At 36.1% G+C, this 16,824-nt stretch overlaps 1 protein-coding gene across 2 annotated transcripts in view; it reads right to left on the minus strand.

Moving 5' to 3' along the window:
* The window catches only part of stac (SH3 and cysteine rich domain), a 31,372-nt gene that overhangs the window by 13,346 nt on the left and 1,202 nt on the right, over positions 1-16,824 (minus strand). Inside the window, exons 2-6 of one of the 2 annotated variants that reach the window (XM_082143073.1) lie at positions 12,412-12,766; positions 7,676-7,705; positions 5,829-5,929; positions 2,879-2,960; positions 2,643-2,749 (exon numbers count right to left, since the gene is read on the minus strand). In XM_082143073.1, coding sequence (XP_081999199.1) covers positions 2,643-2,749; positions 2,879-2,960; positions 5,829-5,929; positions 7,676-7,705; positions 12,412-12,766 — 675 coding nt within the window. The remainder of the gene's footprint in view (positions 1-2,642; positions 2,750-2,878; positions 2,961-5,828; positions 5,930-7,675; positions 7,706-12,411; positions 12,767-16,824) is intronic. The other variant, XM_082143074.1, reaches the window with a different exon arrangement.

Genomic DNA, 16,824 nt, shown 5'->3' on the forward strand with positions numbered 1-16,824 from the left:
AAAATGTGTTATCAATCTTTTTAAAAGCCTAAACTGAAGCAGATTGTCTGCCGGTAAATGATGGATGCATGTTTACTATTATCATCTTAACCCAAACACCAGTCTCACACACACACACACACACACACACACACACACACACACACACACCATTATAAATACAATTTTCTAGCCTTTTCCGCATTTTTACATTTTTAATAAAAAAATATTTGAGTATGTTTATGCTAAATAGAGGACATTGGCACACCTTAAGAATAATGTGCTTTTCACTACTCCAATAGTGTATGATTGCAGAAAAAAATATTTTAATAATATATTAAAAAAACAATATTTATTATCATATTAATTATTGTGCTTTTAGCCCCAACAGCAGGGGCGCCTTTTACCCCAAATACCATACTTTTACATATTCTTCCATTATAGAAAAACTGTTGCTTTAATTATCTTGAACAAAACTGAAAAACATTAAGAAGACTTTTGTCTCAAAATATAGTCAATTTTAATCGATTATCATTTGCTACATAAATTTAATTTTTTTTCAAAAACACATGAAATATTAGATCAAATTAGCTCAGAATCAACTTTGTGTCGCTGTCCGTGATTACGTCAAGGATCAGCCAAATTTCCATGTGCATCATCAAAAGCGGTTATTAAGAAAAGTGCTGAGGTGAATTTTTGTGCCATCTAGTGATTTTAAGGAGAATAAAGTAAAATGCACCTTTAGGCCTGTTGTACCCTATCAGTTGAATTGTACAGTTGCCTTATACAGTGCCCTGACACGATTGCCCTATAAAGTGTACTATCCAAACAGTAATAGAAGATGTTTTCTGTCGTAATGATGACAGTAGCGCACACAAGAGTAGCAGCTACTCCGTGCTCTATCACGGTTAGCGATCATACTATAGTGTACCGCGAACCGCGTCTGGGCACACTAGCGGTCACACGTGCTCAGGCACGGTTCAGATCGACTAGTGTGAATGCACCCTTTGGGGCCTCAAAATGTAGGTCAAACCATTACACACAAACACACACACACACACACACACACACACACACACACACACACACACACACACACACACACACACACACACACACACACACGTGTTGCATCCATTCTAACTGTCAGAGACCCATCAGACTGGATTTTCCCACTCTGTAATATCTTTTCCAAATTCGGTATTAAATTCCACTGTTACGCTGATGATACACAGCTTTATATATCTACAAACCCTGATTCCATTCTCCCCCCTGCCTGTCTTACCAACTGCCTTCACGAAATAAATGTCTGGTTTTCCTCTGCCAACTTCCTCAAACTTAATGGCAGTAAGACTGAAGTACTCCTTATTGGCACTAATTGTCCTGGCCCTGTCCTGAACCTTCTCTAGTTTATATCAGTTTATTAACAGTTGCTGTCTCGGCCCAGCAATTAGCACAGCAAAAGCAAATAATCCGCAAATGGGAGGAATCGAAACTGCTGTTGGACTTAAGTGCAATAAAATTCAAACTGTAATTCTTTCCAGACGCGGCTTGACTCAAATGGTAAACTGAAACAACAGGAGAACTGGATATTAAGAAAAACCACCTGCGCGCTCTCGCCGTTTCCACAGACTGACCGCTTGTCCTGGTTTGTCCTTTATCCTTTGACGGTTCTTCCGTTTCTCATTCCCGCCAGGTTAGGAACTTGGGAGTCATCTTCGACAGCACCCTTTCATTTGAAGCTCACATTAATAAAATAACCAGGTCTTGTTATTTTCATCTCTGCAATATTGCTCGCCTCCGTCCATTTCTCACTCCGCGTAGTTCCGCTATTCTTGTTCATTCGCTTGTCACCTCCCGCATTGATTACTGTAATTCTCTTTTATCTGGTTTACCACACAAATCTCTTCATAGACTCCAGCTGATTCAGAATTCTGCAGCTCCCATCATAACCCGAACTCTAGCTATTCAACATATTATTGTATTATCCCCATCATTCCAACAGCTACACTGGCTCCCTTTCAAATTCCGGATTGAATTTAAAATTCTCCTCCTCACTTACAAATCTCTTCATAACCTCGCTCCACATTACCTTTCAGATCTCGTACAGCCCTACACCCCTTCTCGAACTCATTGGGTCTCCTCCATATACTTTCTGCTCGCCTAACCACCATGGGCCATAGGGCCCTTAGTCGTGCTTCTCCTGGTCTTTGGAATTCTCTCCCAGTCAGCATCCGTAATTCAGACTCGTTAGCTCAATTTAAAGTCAAACTTAAAACTCATCTATTCAGAATTGCTTATCTTCCATGATTACTTTGTGCACTCAAATCTAGTACTTTTTTATTGCTATTTTTTATTGCCATTGTTATTTACTGTTATTTTCTATTTTAATATTGTTATTGCTGCTACTTGTTGTGAGGTGACATTGAGTGGTTTGAAAAGCACCTTAAATAAAATGCATTATTATTGTTATTATATTTTTTTTATGTAACTTCCAAAACAAAAAAATATCTGAATATTTGAAAATTCGGTTTACAGTAATGTTTTTTTAAATATATATTTTTAAATATATTTTAAATATTTCAATTAAAAGCACTAATTACAAGCATGTATTTTTAAAAGGTATGAGAAAAAATGGATACAACTAAACAAGTGTTTCTTACAGAGTTTCTCTGTGGTGACTCCGATCCACTGGTCCGCTTGTTCTTTTGTGCCAGAGAGGTTCCAAACCTCAAAGTCTCATAAACCGGGTCAACTCTACTGCAACAGGCTAGGACAAAACAAAACATATGTCAAAATGCTACAAAATGTCAGTGAACAGGATGTTCAAGCTGGTGATGCTATGCCATATTATGCAAAAGTAAAAAATAAAATAAATGAAATTCTGCATATTGCTCACCAATAGGCATAACCTCCCTTATGCAACCAAACTGTTCCTGAATCAGCAGAGGGGAGCTAGAATATCTCCGAAAACCTTTGGGCTGCAATCAAACAAACAGGATCAGTGGATTTTATTATTTCATTAATTAACTTTTTATACGTTATAACAAAACAGATAAAATGTATTTATGCTAAATACCTGAATCAATTATTTAAAACACCAATTATTCTCAATCTGAACAATTGGTTGTTATTGTTAACAAATGGTTATCATGAAAAAAAGAACCCAACATCAAATACAAATGTAAACAAATCGCAAGATAGCACAACATACCAAACACATACATTCAGTGGCATTTTAGCTTGAGCTCTGTTTCATTTCTGACACTGCTACAGTCTCATGTTACGTGCCATGCCAAAATTTCAAGCTGATTCTTAAGATTGAAATGAGTAAAAAACTAAAATATTTGAGAAAATTTCAGAGAGTCTCACAATTAATATGATTTTAATATGCTTTTTTTCCCCTTTTTTTCTTTTGCAAATACATTTCCTAGAGTCATTAATGTTATAACCCTGTTAATAAAGAGATGATAAATAATATTGGTAATATAAATATTGGTGTTTATTATGTACTGTTATATTGGTGCGTATGAATGAAAATAATTAGATATCATTCTTCATTGTGTTAATTTTGTGAAAACCCGTGAGTGAAAACATGCATTGATTATTTAATGATGGTTTGGTTACTCTAATCAATTTCAGAGCAGCATATATGTAAAATATGCATTACTTTTCATCAATCAAACTGAAAAATATTGAGATATAATTTTAACTATACATTTCTCAATCCTAATATGCACTAGTATACACAGATAAATGTTCCTAGTGTTCTCACCCAAAGTGCCCTCTTTATAGCTGCTGCATTACAGTGTACTGTACATTTGCTTCATGTCTGAAGCAAATGACTTAAAAGGTTAACTCTTTAATTATGAATCCAGTGTCAGTCTGATAGCATTCGACTTCTTTTTCACGCACACTGTATAAATGACTGTTAGAGGCAAATTAATTTGATTAAAGCTTTTTAAATGTATTTGAATGATTTTATGCCTTTAAGATACCCTAGATTTACACCGAGATTCAGTGATTTAAATCAACAAAGAACAAGCTCCTACAGCATTATATCCAGGCACACACATACCCTAAGAAATAAACCTCACTATGCCCTTATTAGTATTTGTTGTGTTTAGTCCAGAGTGTCTACCTACGCAATCAGCATCACAAATCTGCTTTGAAGACTTCTTCGTTAGCCATGACTGGGGATGGGGACTAATTTAAGTACCACTCGAACCCAGCGAGAAGCTCTCCAGTGTTGCTACACATCACATTTCTCCAAGAGCTCACTAGGGGAATCGTGTAAAGAGACATGTTCAGTGCTGAAGTAGATGCTAATAAATGCATTCAACAAAAGTGCACCATGTCTGAGAGTGCCCTAAAATACAGAATTGACTCAACCGAAAAAACGTCCATATGATTAATTTGAACAACAATAGCTACACCACTTGTACATAATGGGAGTTTTAATGGTTGACTAACAATCAGGACTGGTAGTAAAGCACTCTTTTGAAAAGCACTCGTAGCTCAAAGGTTCTCACTGATCAGACAAGCCAAAAGAAATAAACAGACTTTTAAAATAGCAACTTGTCCACTTTAGAGCAAAAGTGGAATTAGAGCCGAATCCTGTGGGGAGTTGTTCTCTTTTTAATCCTGACCCCCCACAGCTATATTTTCCATCTGTGAGAGCCCACTACATCATCAGGAGACTCAAACCTGCCAAACCGTCTGAAGCACAAGCACAGCATTTTTTCCACTTCCTGTGTTGATGATCTAGTAGAGTTCTAGAATCAAAAGTGCTTGGTTCTAAGAATAAAAACCATTGGTCAAAGGCGATTCTACCCAAAGTTCTTTTGTTTTCTTTTCAACAGTTGCTTCTGCAGTGCTTTATGGTGAACTGTAACCGGGTTAATTGTCATTCAACAACTATATTCATCCTAACAAATGTGAAATTACTTACTAATCAGATAATACTGTAATAATATTTTACAATATTAATGATTTACTGCATTTAAGTGCCTTCTATCAAAAACATATTTGGGATTAGTAAGATTTTTTTGAACGGCATTTTGTGTATTCAAAAGTAAAAATTCGACATATATAATAATATATCTTGATCTCAGTATTAATATAATCTGTTATTTGACAGATTTTATCCCAGAAGTATACAAAAAATATCTACAATAGTAATAGATAATAGTTTTTTGAAAAAGCTGTGAACTTGTTCTCATGGTCAGTCACTCATTCTCTGAGAAACCTGACTCACTCTGGCATCGCAGTGAAACCATGGGAAAACCGATGGAAATTTTAGCACTTTTTTCCTTCTTGCCATTTTTTTCCTGTGTGTGGGGGGCGTGTGAATTTCCCATAAGAGTCGTGACTTGTGGGTCCCTCGAGTAAAGCACAGAGGTGTTTACATGATAGATGCATCTTGATATTCCATATCAACTATCCCATCCTTCCTTTCCCTCACTTTCTCTAGTACACACCAGAGAATCATTAACATTCATACTCACTCAGCAATTCACAGAAGGAAAAGACAGACTGATGAATCACACCTTCAAATCGCCAAAAATAACCCTCTCAAGAGTAACATATCTTAACACTCAAACACAAATCTTCACCTACTGCCAGAAAGTAACAACAGGAAAGTGGTATTACAAATTATAAGTATGAAGCTGGTTTCAGCACCTTTTTGTACGGCAAACAAACATTGGCCAACCTGAGCGACAAATGAACATGAACACTGAATACTTGTTTAGTTCCACATTTAATTTCCAAGATTGACCAAATATCAACAAAACAAACAAAGTGGGGGGGGGACAAATCCCCAATTCACAAAGTAAAAAATATCTCACCAATTTCCCCATGCATCTCTGCTGTCCAACTCCATCCAGGCACTTGTGGTGGATGCCCATCTTGCAGGCTTTGCACCGGAGCCCCAGCTTAGCATTGGTGCCTAGCAAGTCGAGGTCATATTGAGTTAATATCAGGTTTACAAGTCAAACATATTGAACAAATTTGTTAAAAAAAACAAAAAAACAATGTTATATTACTGCAAAACAAAAAGTTATCAATAAATACAGGTCAGAGTAAGAAATTCCCACATGTGCAGTTTTGCTGCGAAATTTGATAATCAAGACTAACTGTTTGTTCTTTTCCATCCACTATTAATTCTTAATTAGCAATTAAATATGTAATTCTAAATAAATGTTTGTATATCCTTATTAAAGGGTTTAAGGGGTGCAATTCTGCAAGTGTTCAGGTTGATGGTCATCATTCTGGCCTACATTTATTTTGCCTAAAAAGAAGATCCCTTATAAGCCGATCATCAAATTATGGCTTCACAGTCCCAGAAACACTTGCAGAATCCAAACTTATTAGTAGTACTGGAAAATGCAGGTGTTAATGCTGTTGCTAAGCTAAACAGAGACAGCAGAAGACAAACAATAGACAAGCGTAAAGTTTCAGAACGCATGTACAAGAAGCTATCTAATAAAACAGCACTCTTCTTATCTAACAGTAATCCTTCATCCTGCTCTTCTATTTGCTCAGTTTCAGCATTTGATATCACCACACCTGCTGTGCAGGACATGTATTTAGAGACAGGGTTTTATAGATTTAGACGTTTTATGGATGGACTTAGAGGAAGGATGAAGAAAGGAAGAAGCAGCTATGCATGTGTGCTTTGCCTGCTATCAAAATTTGTACATAACATTTTTGTTTATTTGAAAGCAGGGAATGTAAATCTACTCAAAAGTCATTATGTGTAAGCAGTGAAACTCTGAAGCTGCATACAAAATGTAAACAAAATGATAAATAAATTCACCAAGGGACAGCATGTTACAACATCCATTCTCTGCTTTTTCCAGTAACAACACTCTTGTGCCATAAAATAATAATAAAATCCTTTAATCCATGCTGAAGGTTTTAATACCCAAAGAAAATCAGCTCGTTCCCATCACAAATTATGAATCACTTTAATGCATGCTTATTTGATGATCTTTAGGTAATGAAGAATTAATAAGGCCTAATTGCTTACAGAAATAAAAAAAAGGGCAATAAAATATTTTATTGCGGTGAGACAATGAATACTAATTACTGAAAACAAAAGTGTGTTAAAGTCATTAGTCTTTCCAGCTGCTTCCCAAGAGCGAGCTTGAGAATAAAATCACCTATTGGTTAAAATCTCAGTCTCTTCCAGTTGTATACTATATCTCAGCAGCACACACAATAGCTGTCTTCATTAACTTTAAAGGTACATACACTATGTAACTTTTAGCGGTTAATAAACAAAACTGCATGCGTCTTGCGGAAAAAAAGATTGTAGCTGGAGCTACTTCTCTCAGTTTATGTTTATGACAAGTTATTCTTGTTATATATACATATATATAACAGCATGCATAGCAAAGCTCTGGAAAATAACAGCACACACAGAATAACTTAATCTATATTCTTTTGGCAGTAACAAGAAATAACATTCAAAAACAAACCCCTCAATCCCCCGGTGCTTGATATTGACCGCTCTAGTGAAAAATCCTATTAAGCATTGAGGAGCTACTTCATCATATGCATTTCCTGAGAGTGCTGAACAAGTCATTATGAGTGCAGAAGCAGGGAGAGGGTGGGGGAGGGTGAAGGGGGTTATCTTATTTTGATTCGGTTTCTAAAGAGTTCAATTCATCATCAAACAGAACAGACTTACCGAACACCTTGCCTGCTCCCCCTTGGCAAGCTAAAAAAAAAAAATTACAGGAGAGAATCCCTCTTGCATTACAATTATTCCATGTATCATAAAAAATGTAACTGTGGTCATATAAGTCAACATGACATTATTTACAGCTCATTCGAGGTTCGCATGTGTTGATTTTTAAAACAAAAAAAAAGCCTCTCTGAACGACGCAATGTAATAGCCTTAAAGCACTAGTTCACCAAAAAATGAAAATCCTGTCATCATTTACTCACCCTCATGTCATTTCAAACCTGTATGACTTTCTTTCCTCTGTGGAACAGAAGAGGAGTATTTTGTCCATACAATGAAAGTCAATGGGGTCCAAAAGAATATTTGACCACAATGAATGACTTTTATTGTATGTGGGGGTGGGGTGGGGTGGGGCACTGAAACATCTTTTGTGTTTGGAAGAAAACATGTTTGAAAAAAATGAATAAATGATGACAATTCTAATTTTTTAGCTGAACTATTCATTTAACTACACAAGATCAAAGAGTAGAAAAGAATATATTTTCTCGTTTTGAGTGGCTTTAAGATTTAAAACGATAACTGAAAATTTTGTTATAAAAAATATATGAATGTGAAATGATTAATAGGGTGAAAACATCAGGTCCCGCTGTTGTGAGAATGACTCTGTCACAGGGCTCATTTGCCCCTGTCTGCTACAACAAACTGCTTCCAGCTATCCATCGATTAATCAAACATCACATGCTCAGTCCAGACTCTCTCATGCATCCCTGAGCTGATCTTCAGCGTCAGAAAAAAAATCTTTAATGCATCTTTAATGTGTTTAATGGTTGGGTATTTATGTGTTGAGTATTTTTTTCTGGGGTCGAGAGATGAAACTGGGCAGAACAATTACCATGAAATTCTTCATAATGTAAACGGCCTAGAAACACTTTTTAAAGTGAGATCTAGCTCAGACGAGGCTTCAATAAAATGCCTGGAAGAGATATTAGAATGTTTTTTTCGAAGTCGTTAAATGTTTGCTTTTTATTTTAGGACTTGAAAATTATTTCATCATTCAACAGCACTTGCAAAAGCTGCATGAGATGTTATGTGGACTTAATTTCAATGTTGTTAATGTCATCAGTTGCCCAATGGAATGGGAATCCACCCACACAGACAGCCAACCATATTCCCAATATGCTAAGCCTCCTTTTATACTTTGATATACAGCATGGTTTCTGTGTCTTCAAAAATAGATGCCTCTGCTCCATCCAAACATGAGAGAACATCACCATGAAAAACGTGTTGCTCTCCGATCCAGAAACTGCTTTGTAAATTGCTGACTGACATTTTGCAATAAACTCAATATCTAGAATTATTAACACAGAACACACTAGTTAAAATCTTGTTCTAAAAGAAATCCGCAATCAGTTTATGGTCAGTAAATATCTTTACAGCTGCACAGCTGGCCATTAAAGCATTTCTTTACCCACAGAGCTGAGTGGGTGTTTAGTGGGTGTTTCTTCCATTTTGGCCTTTAAGAAAAGACACACTTTGCACAGCCACACTATTTAAAGGGTTAGTTCACCCAAAGCCACTGTAGTCACTTGGACTATATTAACAATGTCTTTAATGCATTTTCTGGGCCAGCAAGTTATAATGTCTTAGAAGCCTATGGAGGAGTGAGCCAGCTCTCAGATTTAATCAAAAATATTTTAATTTGTGTTCCGAAGATGAACGAAGGTCTTACGGGGTTGGAACAACATGAGGGTGAGTAATTACTGACAGAATTTTCATTTTTGGGTGAACTAACCCTTTAATAAGTCTACTAACAATGTCCAACAGTGAAAATATATGCAACCAGAATGTCATTTATTTTTGTAAAATACTTTTACAAAATTACAGCTTAATTGGAAATGATCCCCAATGAAATGAAACTAAATGAATCCCCTGACTAAAAAGGGGCAAAATTGTTGGTTGTGAAAAAAAAAAAAAAAAAAAAAAAAAAAAAAAAGGTTTATAGGCTATAAACAATTTTCACAAAAAAATATTGAAATGGTTTATGTTTATTTCACTGTTAAACTAAATAATTCATATTTTATGATGGATTTTCATAGTTTAAGATTGAAAGTCTGGGTCTGAGAACAAAATCAATAAAACAAAAAAGTAAAAATATAGTAAAACAATACAGTAAAACAATGAAACCTACACAAAGTGAATAATATAAAATGATGATGATGATGATGATGATGGCAATAACTAAAAACTGTGTCATAAATATGGCCAAAGTTAATCTCTCACACACACACACACACACACACACACACACACACACACATATAAATACTATTTTAATCAAGGTGTACTGTTAAACAAGAAAAAAATAGGAACTAAACAGCTTAGCAACAGGTCAGGTCTCTGTATCTCGAGCTCAAATACCCCATTCACCATGCCATTGGCTAACACCAATAACCATGGAAAACTAAGGAACGTGACGCTGAAACCCAATTAATTGCAGTGTCCTGATATCTGATCCAAATGCTGAGATTTGGGTCAGTGACATGTGGGCTCATATTTAATCAACCTGTAGAGATTTGGGTCAAACACAAGTAAACAGGTGTCTACCTGTGGAGATTCAGGTCACACACAGGTATCCTGATATCCAATCCACATGTGGAGATTTCACGGTTAGTTATTTACTAGTAATGACCCATTAGTCACAGAGGGAAATTGAGACTTGACACACAAGCAGAAGAACTATACCCGCCTCCACTCGCTATTTTTTCCAAAGAGCTGGTGAGATTTCATAAAATTCACCTTCCTGCACGGCAGTAATCAGAATGCTGTGGGATAATGAACCGACAGATCATCCCTCATCTAGTGCTGCGCAAGCTCAGGTTTCTCTACATTTACTACAAAGATTTAAAATGCATCATTTGGCCTCATGATGTCCTTTTCATGAGGATGTGCCAGGACCGGATTTGGAGCCCTGCCCTCATTAGTGTGCTCTTCTGAGTGAGTGTTAGTGAGCTAAAGAAGTGATGAGGCCTGACAGATCCATATGCCAGCCACAACCAGACAAGACACACTTGTCCTCTCTCTTTTTCTCTCTCTCTCTCTCTCTCTCATACACACACTGCACATTCACATACAAAAACTCAAAACACTATTTAATACGTATTCAAATATACTAATATATATATATATATATATACTGTATGTGTGTGTGTGTGTGTGTGTGTGTTATACATATTTCAATAAATAAATATATTCCAAAAATGTGTGTATGTGTGTGTTCTGTTCACCCGTTGTGCAGTGGAATAAATAACTATTTCTTTTCAAACAGGTGGACATCTGTCCGCCTCACCACACACACACACACACAAATTGAAAGCTGAGCCACAACCCCTTGTTGTCTTCTATTAGGATAAACCCACAAATACCCTAGTGCAGGCTTAGCTGAGCACATATGCTTTTAAACACCACACACAAGTAGAGATCTTTATCTTAAAACCACATCAATGTTTAAAACTGAATCAACTTAGTAATTTACATGATATAGACAAGCAAATCCAGTTTGGACAGGTGCATAAATATGGGGCATGAAACTTTGAACTGGCTGTAAAACACCACAATGTGACTTCATTTTGTCTTACTGCCCTTTCCAACAGTAAAAATACAATTTGGAAACAAAAAAGTAAAAACACATTGGCTTAATTAGGGAAGAGTTGAGGGCCTTAAAGACCTCATATGAAGCCACTTCTCTGTCCTATTTTGATGAACTTCTATAAAACCAAGATATTTGGGTGGGACTCATCCTTTTTGTTTAAATAGCCACAGCCCTGCAGAAACATGTTTTGCAATAATATATTACTTATAAGTTTGGTTTACATTAATATTTTAATTCAGCAAAGATGAATTAAACTGGTCAAAAGTGACAGTAAAGACATTCACACAGTTGTAGTTTAAATTAGTTAAAATAAATACTAGAAAAGAAGTTCAAATAAATACAAATAACTTACTATTCCTCAAAGAATCCTGAAAAAAAAAAAGTTGTTTCCACAAAAAATATTAAGCAGCATAACTGTTTTCAGCATTGATAATAATAATAATAAAATAAAAAATTCTTAAGCACCAAATCAGCATATCTGAATGATTTCTGAAGGATCATGAAGACTGGAGTAACGGCTGCTGAATTTTTAAATATATTAACATAGAAAACTGTGTAAAATGTGTCATTGTAAATTGTTTTACTGTATTAAAAAAATAAATAAAAAAATTTGTAGCCTTGGTGAGCATAAGGGACTTTTTTCAAAAGCATAAAAAAAAAATCTTACTGACCCTAAACCTTTGAGCGGTGCTACAAGATTTTAAGCTTTCAAAAGAGCACTCGCATATGACCTTAAAACTATTAGACAATGACTAATAGACACAAAAATTCAATTTGTATCTCATGGAGTCTTTAACTCATTATGTTGTGCCACTCCATCAATGTTCACTGTTCTCTAAATGGCCAAATCATTGTGTGTTGGCGTCGTCCAAAGTAAAAAAACATTAGTGTCTGCCGTCTGGTGGCCAGACAACAGATGGGTAATGCAATATTCTGGATTATGCGTTCAGTTGTCTAATCTAAAATCATTATGTTAGGGATCAAAATATGCTCCTCTTTCTAAACAAGCACAGCTTTGTTTGTGCGTTTCCTGTTTAATGAGACTCTTGAGCCTGTCATCGGTATATAAAGATAAAACACATCCTCTTACCTACAATCATGTGGTTGCAGATGTCACAGAATTGTGGCTTCTTGAAGATGTGCTCTAGAAAGGTGTGTGCATTGGAGTCCGTCTGGCGGGGGGCACGGGATGGAGAACAGATTGTGATGGGTAGGTTGCCCGGGATCACGGTGGGCAGCGGAGGGGGTGGTGGAGGAAGGGACATCGCTGGGGAGGCTGAGACGGACATGCCGATGGTGCTCAGATGACCTGTGCTGCTGCTGACATCCGAGAGCAGTTCGGTTTGAAACTTCACATCCTCGATCGGCCGTTGGAAAAAATTATCAGCGCTTTTGCTGCGAAGACTCTTGGTCTTGAAGGACAGTGAACGCTTTAGCCTCTGCAGCTGAAATAAACACAAAACAGAGTAAAAAAAAGAAGCCTCTTTTAGCATCTGATTTAGATAACTGCTCAACTCCAAATGGTGTAAACAGCCCCCAAAACATTAAACTCTGTGAGTGGGTAATTTTCGGTGTCAAATGAGGGCATTCTCCCTGAAACAACCTCCAGATGATTATATGATCTCTCCAGACATCATGTGTTAACCCAACCTCAACAAAGGCTAAAATTACAGATTATTTATGTTCATGTAACTCTCTGAGCTTAAAGGAAGAAATGAAAAAAAAGACAAAGTAGAGAAAGATGGGCTGTCATGTCTCTTGGTATGTAACCTCTTTGTGCGGAGCACATTACCCATGATATCAGTCATACCTGACAGCCCTCTAAATTAGCTGACAACACCCACCAGGATTATCTTTGCCTACTAAAAATGTCCTCTAGGACACACCAACCTGCACTACTTCCAAAGTACTGTGCACAGGAACGCAATTCAAATATGAATAAAAATGAAAAGTGCCCAACAGTAAAGGTTAGACAAGAGTAGTCATACATCTTAACAGATTTAACAAATCTTACATATGTTTCAGCTTTACTTTCTATAACTCAATTACCAATATATGAACAAAGTGATAAATGGGACACAAATAAACTTATTTCTAAATGTAAGGCTATAACCACATATTTAGGATTGGGGAGACCAGTATAGTAGTTTAAAGTCGGCATGAAATGGAAGGAGCGATAGTCTTTTCTTCCCTATTGTGATGTATATCTGAGTGAAATGGCTTCTGGAATGAAAAAAAATGTAGGGAGGGATTTGATTGGATCGTGGAAGTTGAGCGCTGCTAACTATATGGACAAAGAGCCGTATGCCAGTTTGCAGTCAGTTGTGGAGGATATTTAGCCACACACTCTGCAGAGAAACACATCATGAAGAGAACAGACAGCATTTTGAGGGGGAGAGGAGGTTAACGTTTTCTAATTAAAGGTTCCTTTTTAAAAAAAAATATGTACTTATAAATCATTTCTAATAAGCCCTGCAACATTCCGCAAGTGTCCGTTTTGATTTCATTGTGACTAAAAATCTGCCAGTAAAACTGTTAGTGTCTTCAGGACTGTTCCACAGGTGCATGTGAAATATTGTTAATGTTTCATTGAACAAGCATGAAAAACATAAAGGAAAGGGTAAACCCTTTCCAAAAAAGATCTGTAAAACGTATTTGGATTTTATATGATTATCTTTCAAATACAGTATACTGAAAAAGGATGTTTCTTTTTTTGCTATATATATATATTTTTAATTTTATTTGCAGTAATAGGCTAACTGAAATTATACTGCACATAATTTATAGTTCCAATATAGCTTTACATTCACAAACACACGTTTGCTGGAAAACAATGACATATAATGCAAATTATTATATGACTGGTTTATCATTTTTGGTTTTTAAAATTATGCTTTGAAGTCTCCCTAAGTGTGTATGTTTGTTTATATGTATGCATGTAAATGTGTGTGAGAGAGAGATATGGCCCATTTGGACAATCCTCTAATGTTATGTTTCCACCAATCAGAACAGAGAATCAGTGCTGTGTTTTTAGTGAGCTGTGCCTGTGTATGATGATGATGGTGACCTATATTGATCTCTAATGCCCAACAGAGAGTGATAGATCGATTAGTCCCGAGTCCCGACTTGCCGCTTCTGTCCATCATCGCTCATAGTTCACTGTCAACTTACAGACAATGTCACTTACAAGCAGCTTTTCCACCTGAAATCCCTGTAAATTGCATCAAATCAATTATAAGAGTGCAAGTGCTGTTGGTAAAACATTTGTTATAAGTGCTTCCTGACATTTACAAGGCACTTGCTTTGTGACAGAACAAACTGTAAACAACAGGCTATCAAGAAAACCAAAAATGCCTTAGTTCAAGTTACTCTTTGCCTGGCAGTTGCAATAAAATTAATGAAACGGGGGGGGGAATCAATCATGCCTGAGACTACTGCTGACAAATGTACATGTCTGGGTCTTTATTTCAAGCTTTTGAGGATAGGTTCCTCACATATTAGAAATTAAGTATTATAAATCTCAATAGATGATTACCCCAGTCTTTTGCACTGATTAAAATGGTTAATGAGGGAAATTTAACCTAAAATATGATCATTAGAGCAACCAGATAATTTAAAGAAATTTCACATAGGATATGAAGTTTTGAATTTAAAATGCAATGAATGGGTCTCTTCCAAAAATAATGGCCAGTACTTCAACTTCTACATCTATTAGGAATTAATTCTGCTGCTGTCAGCACCAAATGCTCGTCCTGTTCTACCCTGAAGGACAACTATGAAAGATGGAGCTGATTAAGGTGGAAGTCAGGTCTTTTTTGGAACAAGATTATGGTGTTTTGTTTTTAGGCCTGATTTACTTGTAATACATTTTCATCTTATCAAACACAAATAAAAACAAAGCAATCAGACACAAAGTAGAGAACAGAAACACATAGAGATTATAATTCACTTTGGGTTTTAGTCATAAAAGGTGTTCCTGGATCCATTCAAGGTGCCATGTGCTCATGAATATGTTAATAGGGACAGAAATAACCAGATCTTGGTTCAGTAATTCAGATTAAATGCTTGATAGATTAGCAAATAAAAGCCCTGAAACTGAAGAAATGTTATGATTATTATGCCCAAGTTCCTCTCTAGAAGTCATTTTTACTCTATAACCGGGTTCAAACAAGGGATGTAAAACCCTGTGGTCTCACTTCACACTAAAAGTATTTTGCTTCTTGGAAATCTGTGAAATGCAACCAGCACTGGAGATTAAGTTATGAATATATGTATTCATTTTGCATTAACGTCTCCCATTAACCACTAATGAGTCATATTCCTTTAGCAGACTATTACATTCTTGATTTGACATATTCTTCAGTGTATTTTATATGGAGGCCCAAAAGAACTGATATGAAAACTAGCCTTTAGTCACAAATCAAATATAATGTGGTTTCAGATTTTGTCTATTTCAAAAATTATTTTCCTTTTAAAACACTTCAACAGGACTTCAGTAAATAACATAAAATTTGAAGTGCTCAAAGTGACAGCACTGTATGTACTACAGGAAATACAAATCCCTCAAGACTCTTCAGTGAAGAAAACATTTAACTCCATAATTCAGTGAGTAATGTACAAATTTAAAACATTCACACTCAGACGCTCAAACAGCATTTATGGACAGAAGGGAAATTACACAAAGTAATCTAAATAATAAATCAGTTTCTGAATAACTATACATAAATAATTAAAGCACAACTGTCTTTCAGGACTTATCTCTACTGATTCAAAGACAATAAATATGCTAAATTCGCAACTGGCATTGAGCTTTAGAAGCACAGTGACCTGTCCAACATTTCCGGGCTGAATGTAGAACTCAGGGCCACAGACGACCCAGAAAAACATATGAGCTCAAACTCAGGGCCAATGTGACAAAATACCACCAACTACAACCTCATCTTAAATCATATAACAGATAGACATCAAGATAATACAAAAGCCGTATACAGAAAGTACAGCCATATCACAAATTCCCCTTGAAAAGCTAACTTTAGCTTCTGCATACAAACAATATCATATTACGGATGTTTCCAGAGTATGGGGTTGTTTAATAATTAGGATTATTTTAGAGATGTGAACAGTGTTATTGGTAAACACAAAGCAGCAGATGCTTAATATTAATAATATTAAAAAAATTCATTTGAATCAAATATTTATTCTTCTTTCATAGGTGAACACCTCACCAAACATTTACTGTATGAGAGACTGAGGAATGTCGAAACACATGGGCTGCGCCCAAAATCACATAGGCTACTCTCTTGAGTAGGTACATATTTTAAACAAGTAATTAGGCCTACATCATTGCCGCTAAAAAGTATGTTCTATATAGTATGAGTGTGTGTAGTATGGGTGTAATCTGGACGTACTACATTCGCCATGCTGTCATTATCAAGTGACCTACCAGCATCAGTTACGTCGCTTCACTGCCATTCACAAATCCTATCCAGTGGCCTCATGGGAT

The sequence above is a fragment of the Leuciscus leuciscus genome, assembly GCF_965113295.1.
Source record: "Leuciscus leuciscus genome assembly, chromosome: 17".
Taxonomy (NCBI): Eukaryota; Metazoa; Chordata; class Actinopteri; order Cypriniformes; family Leuciscidae; genus Leuciscus; species Leuciscus leuciscus.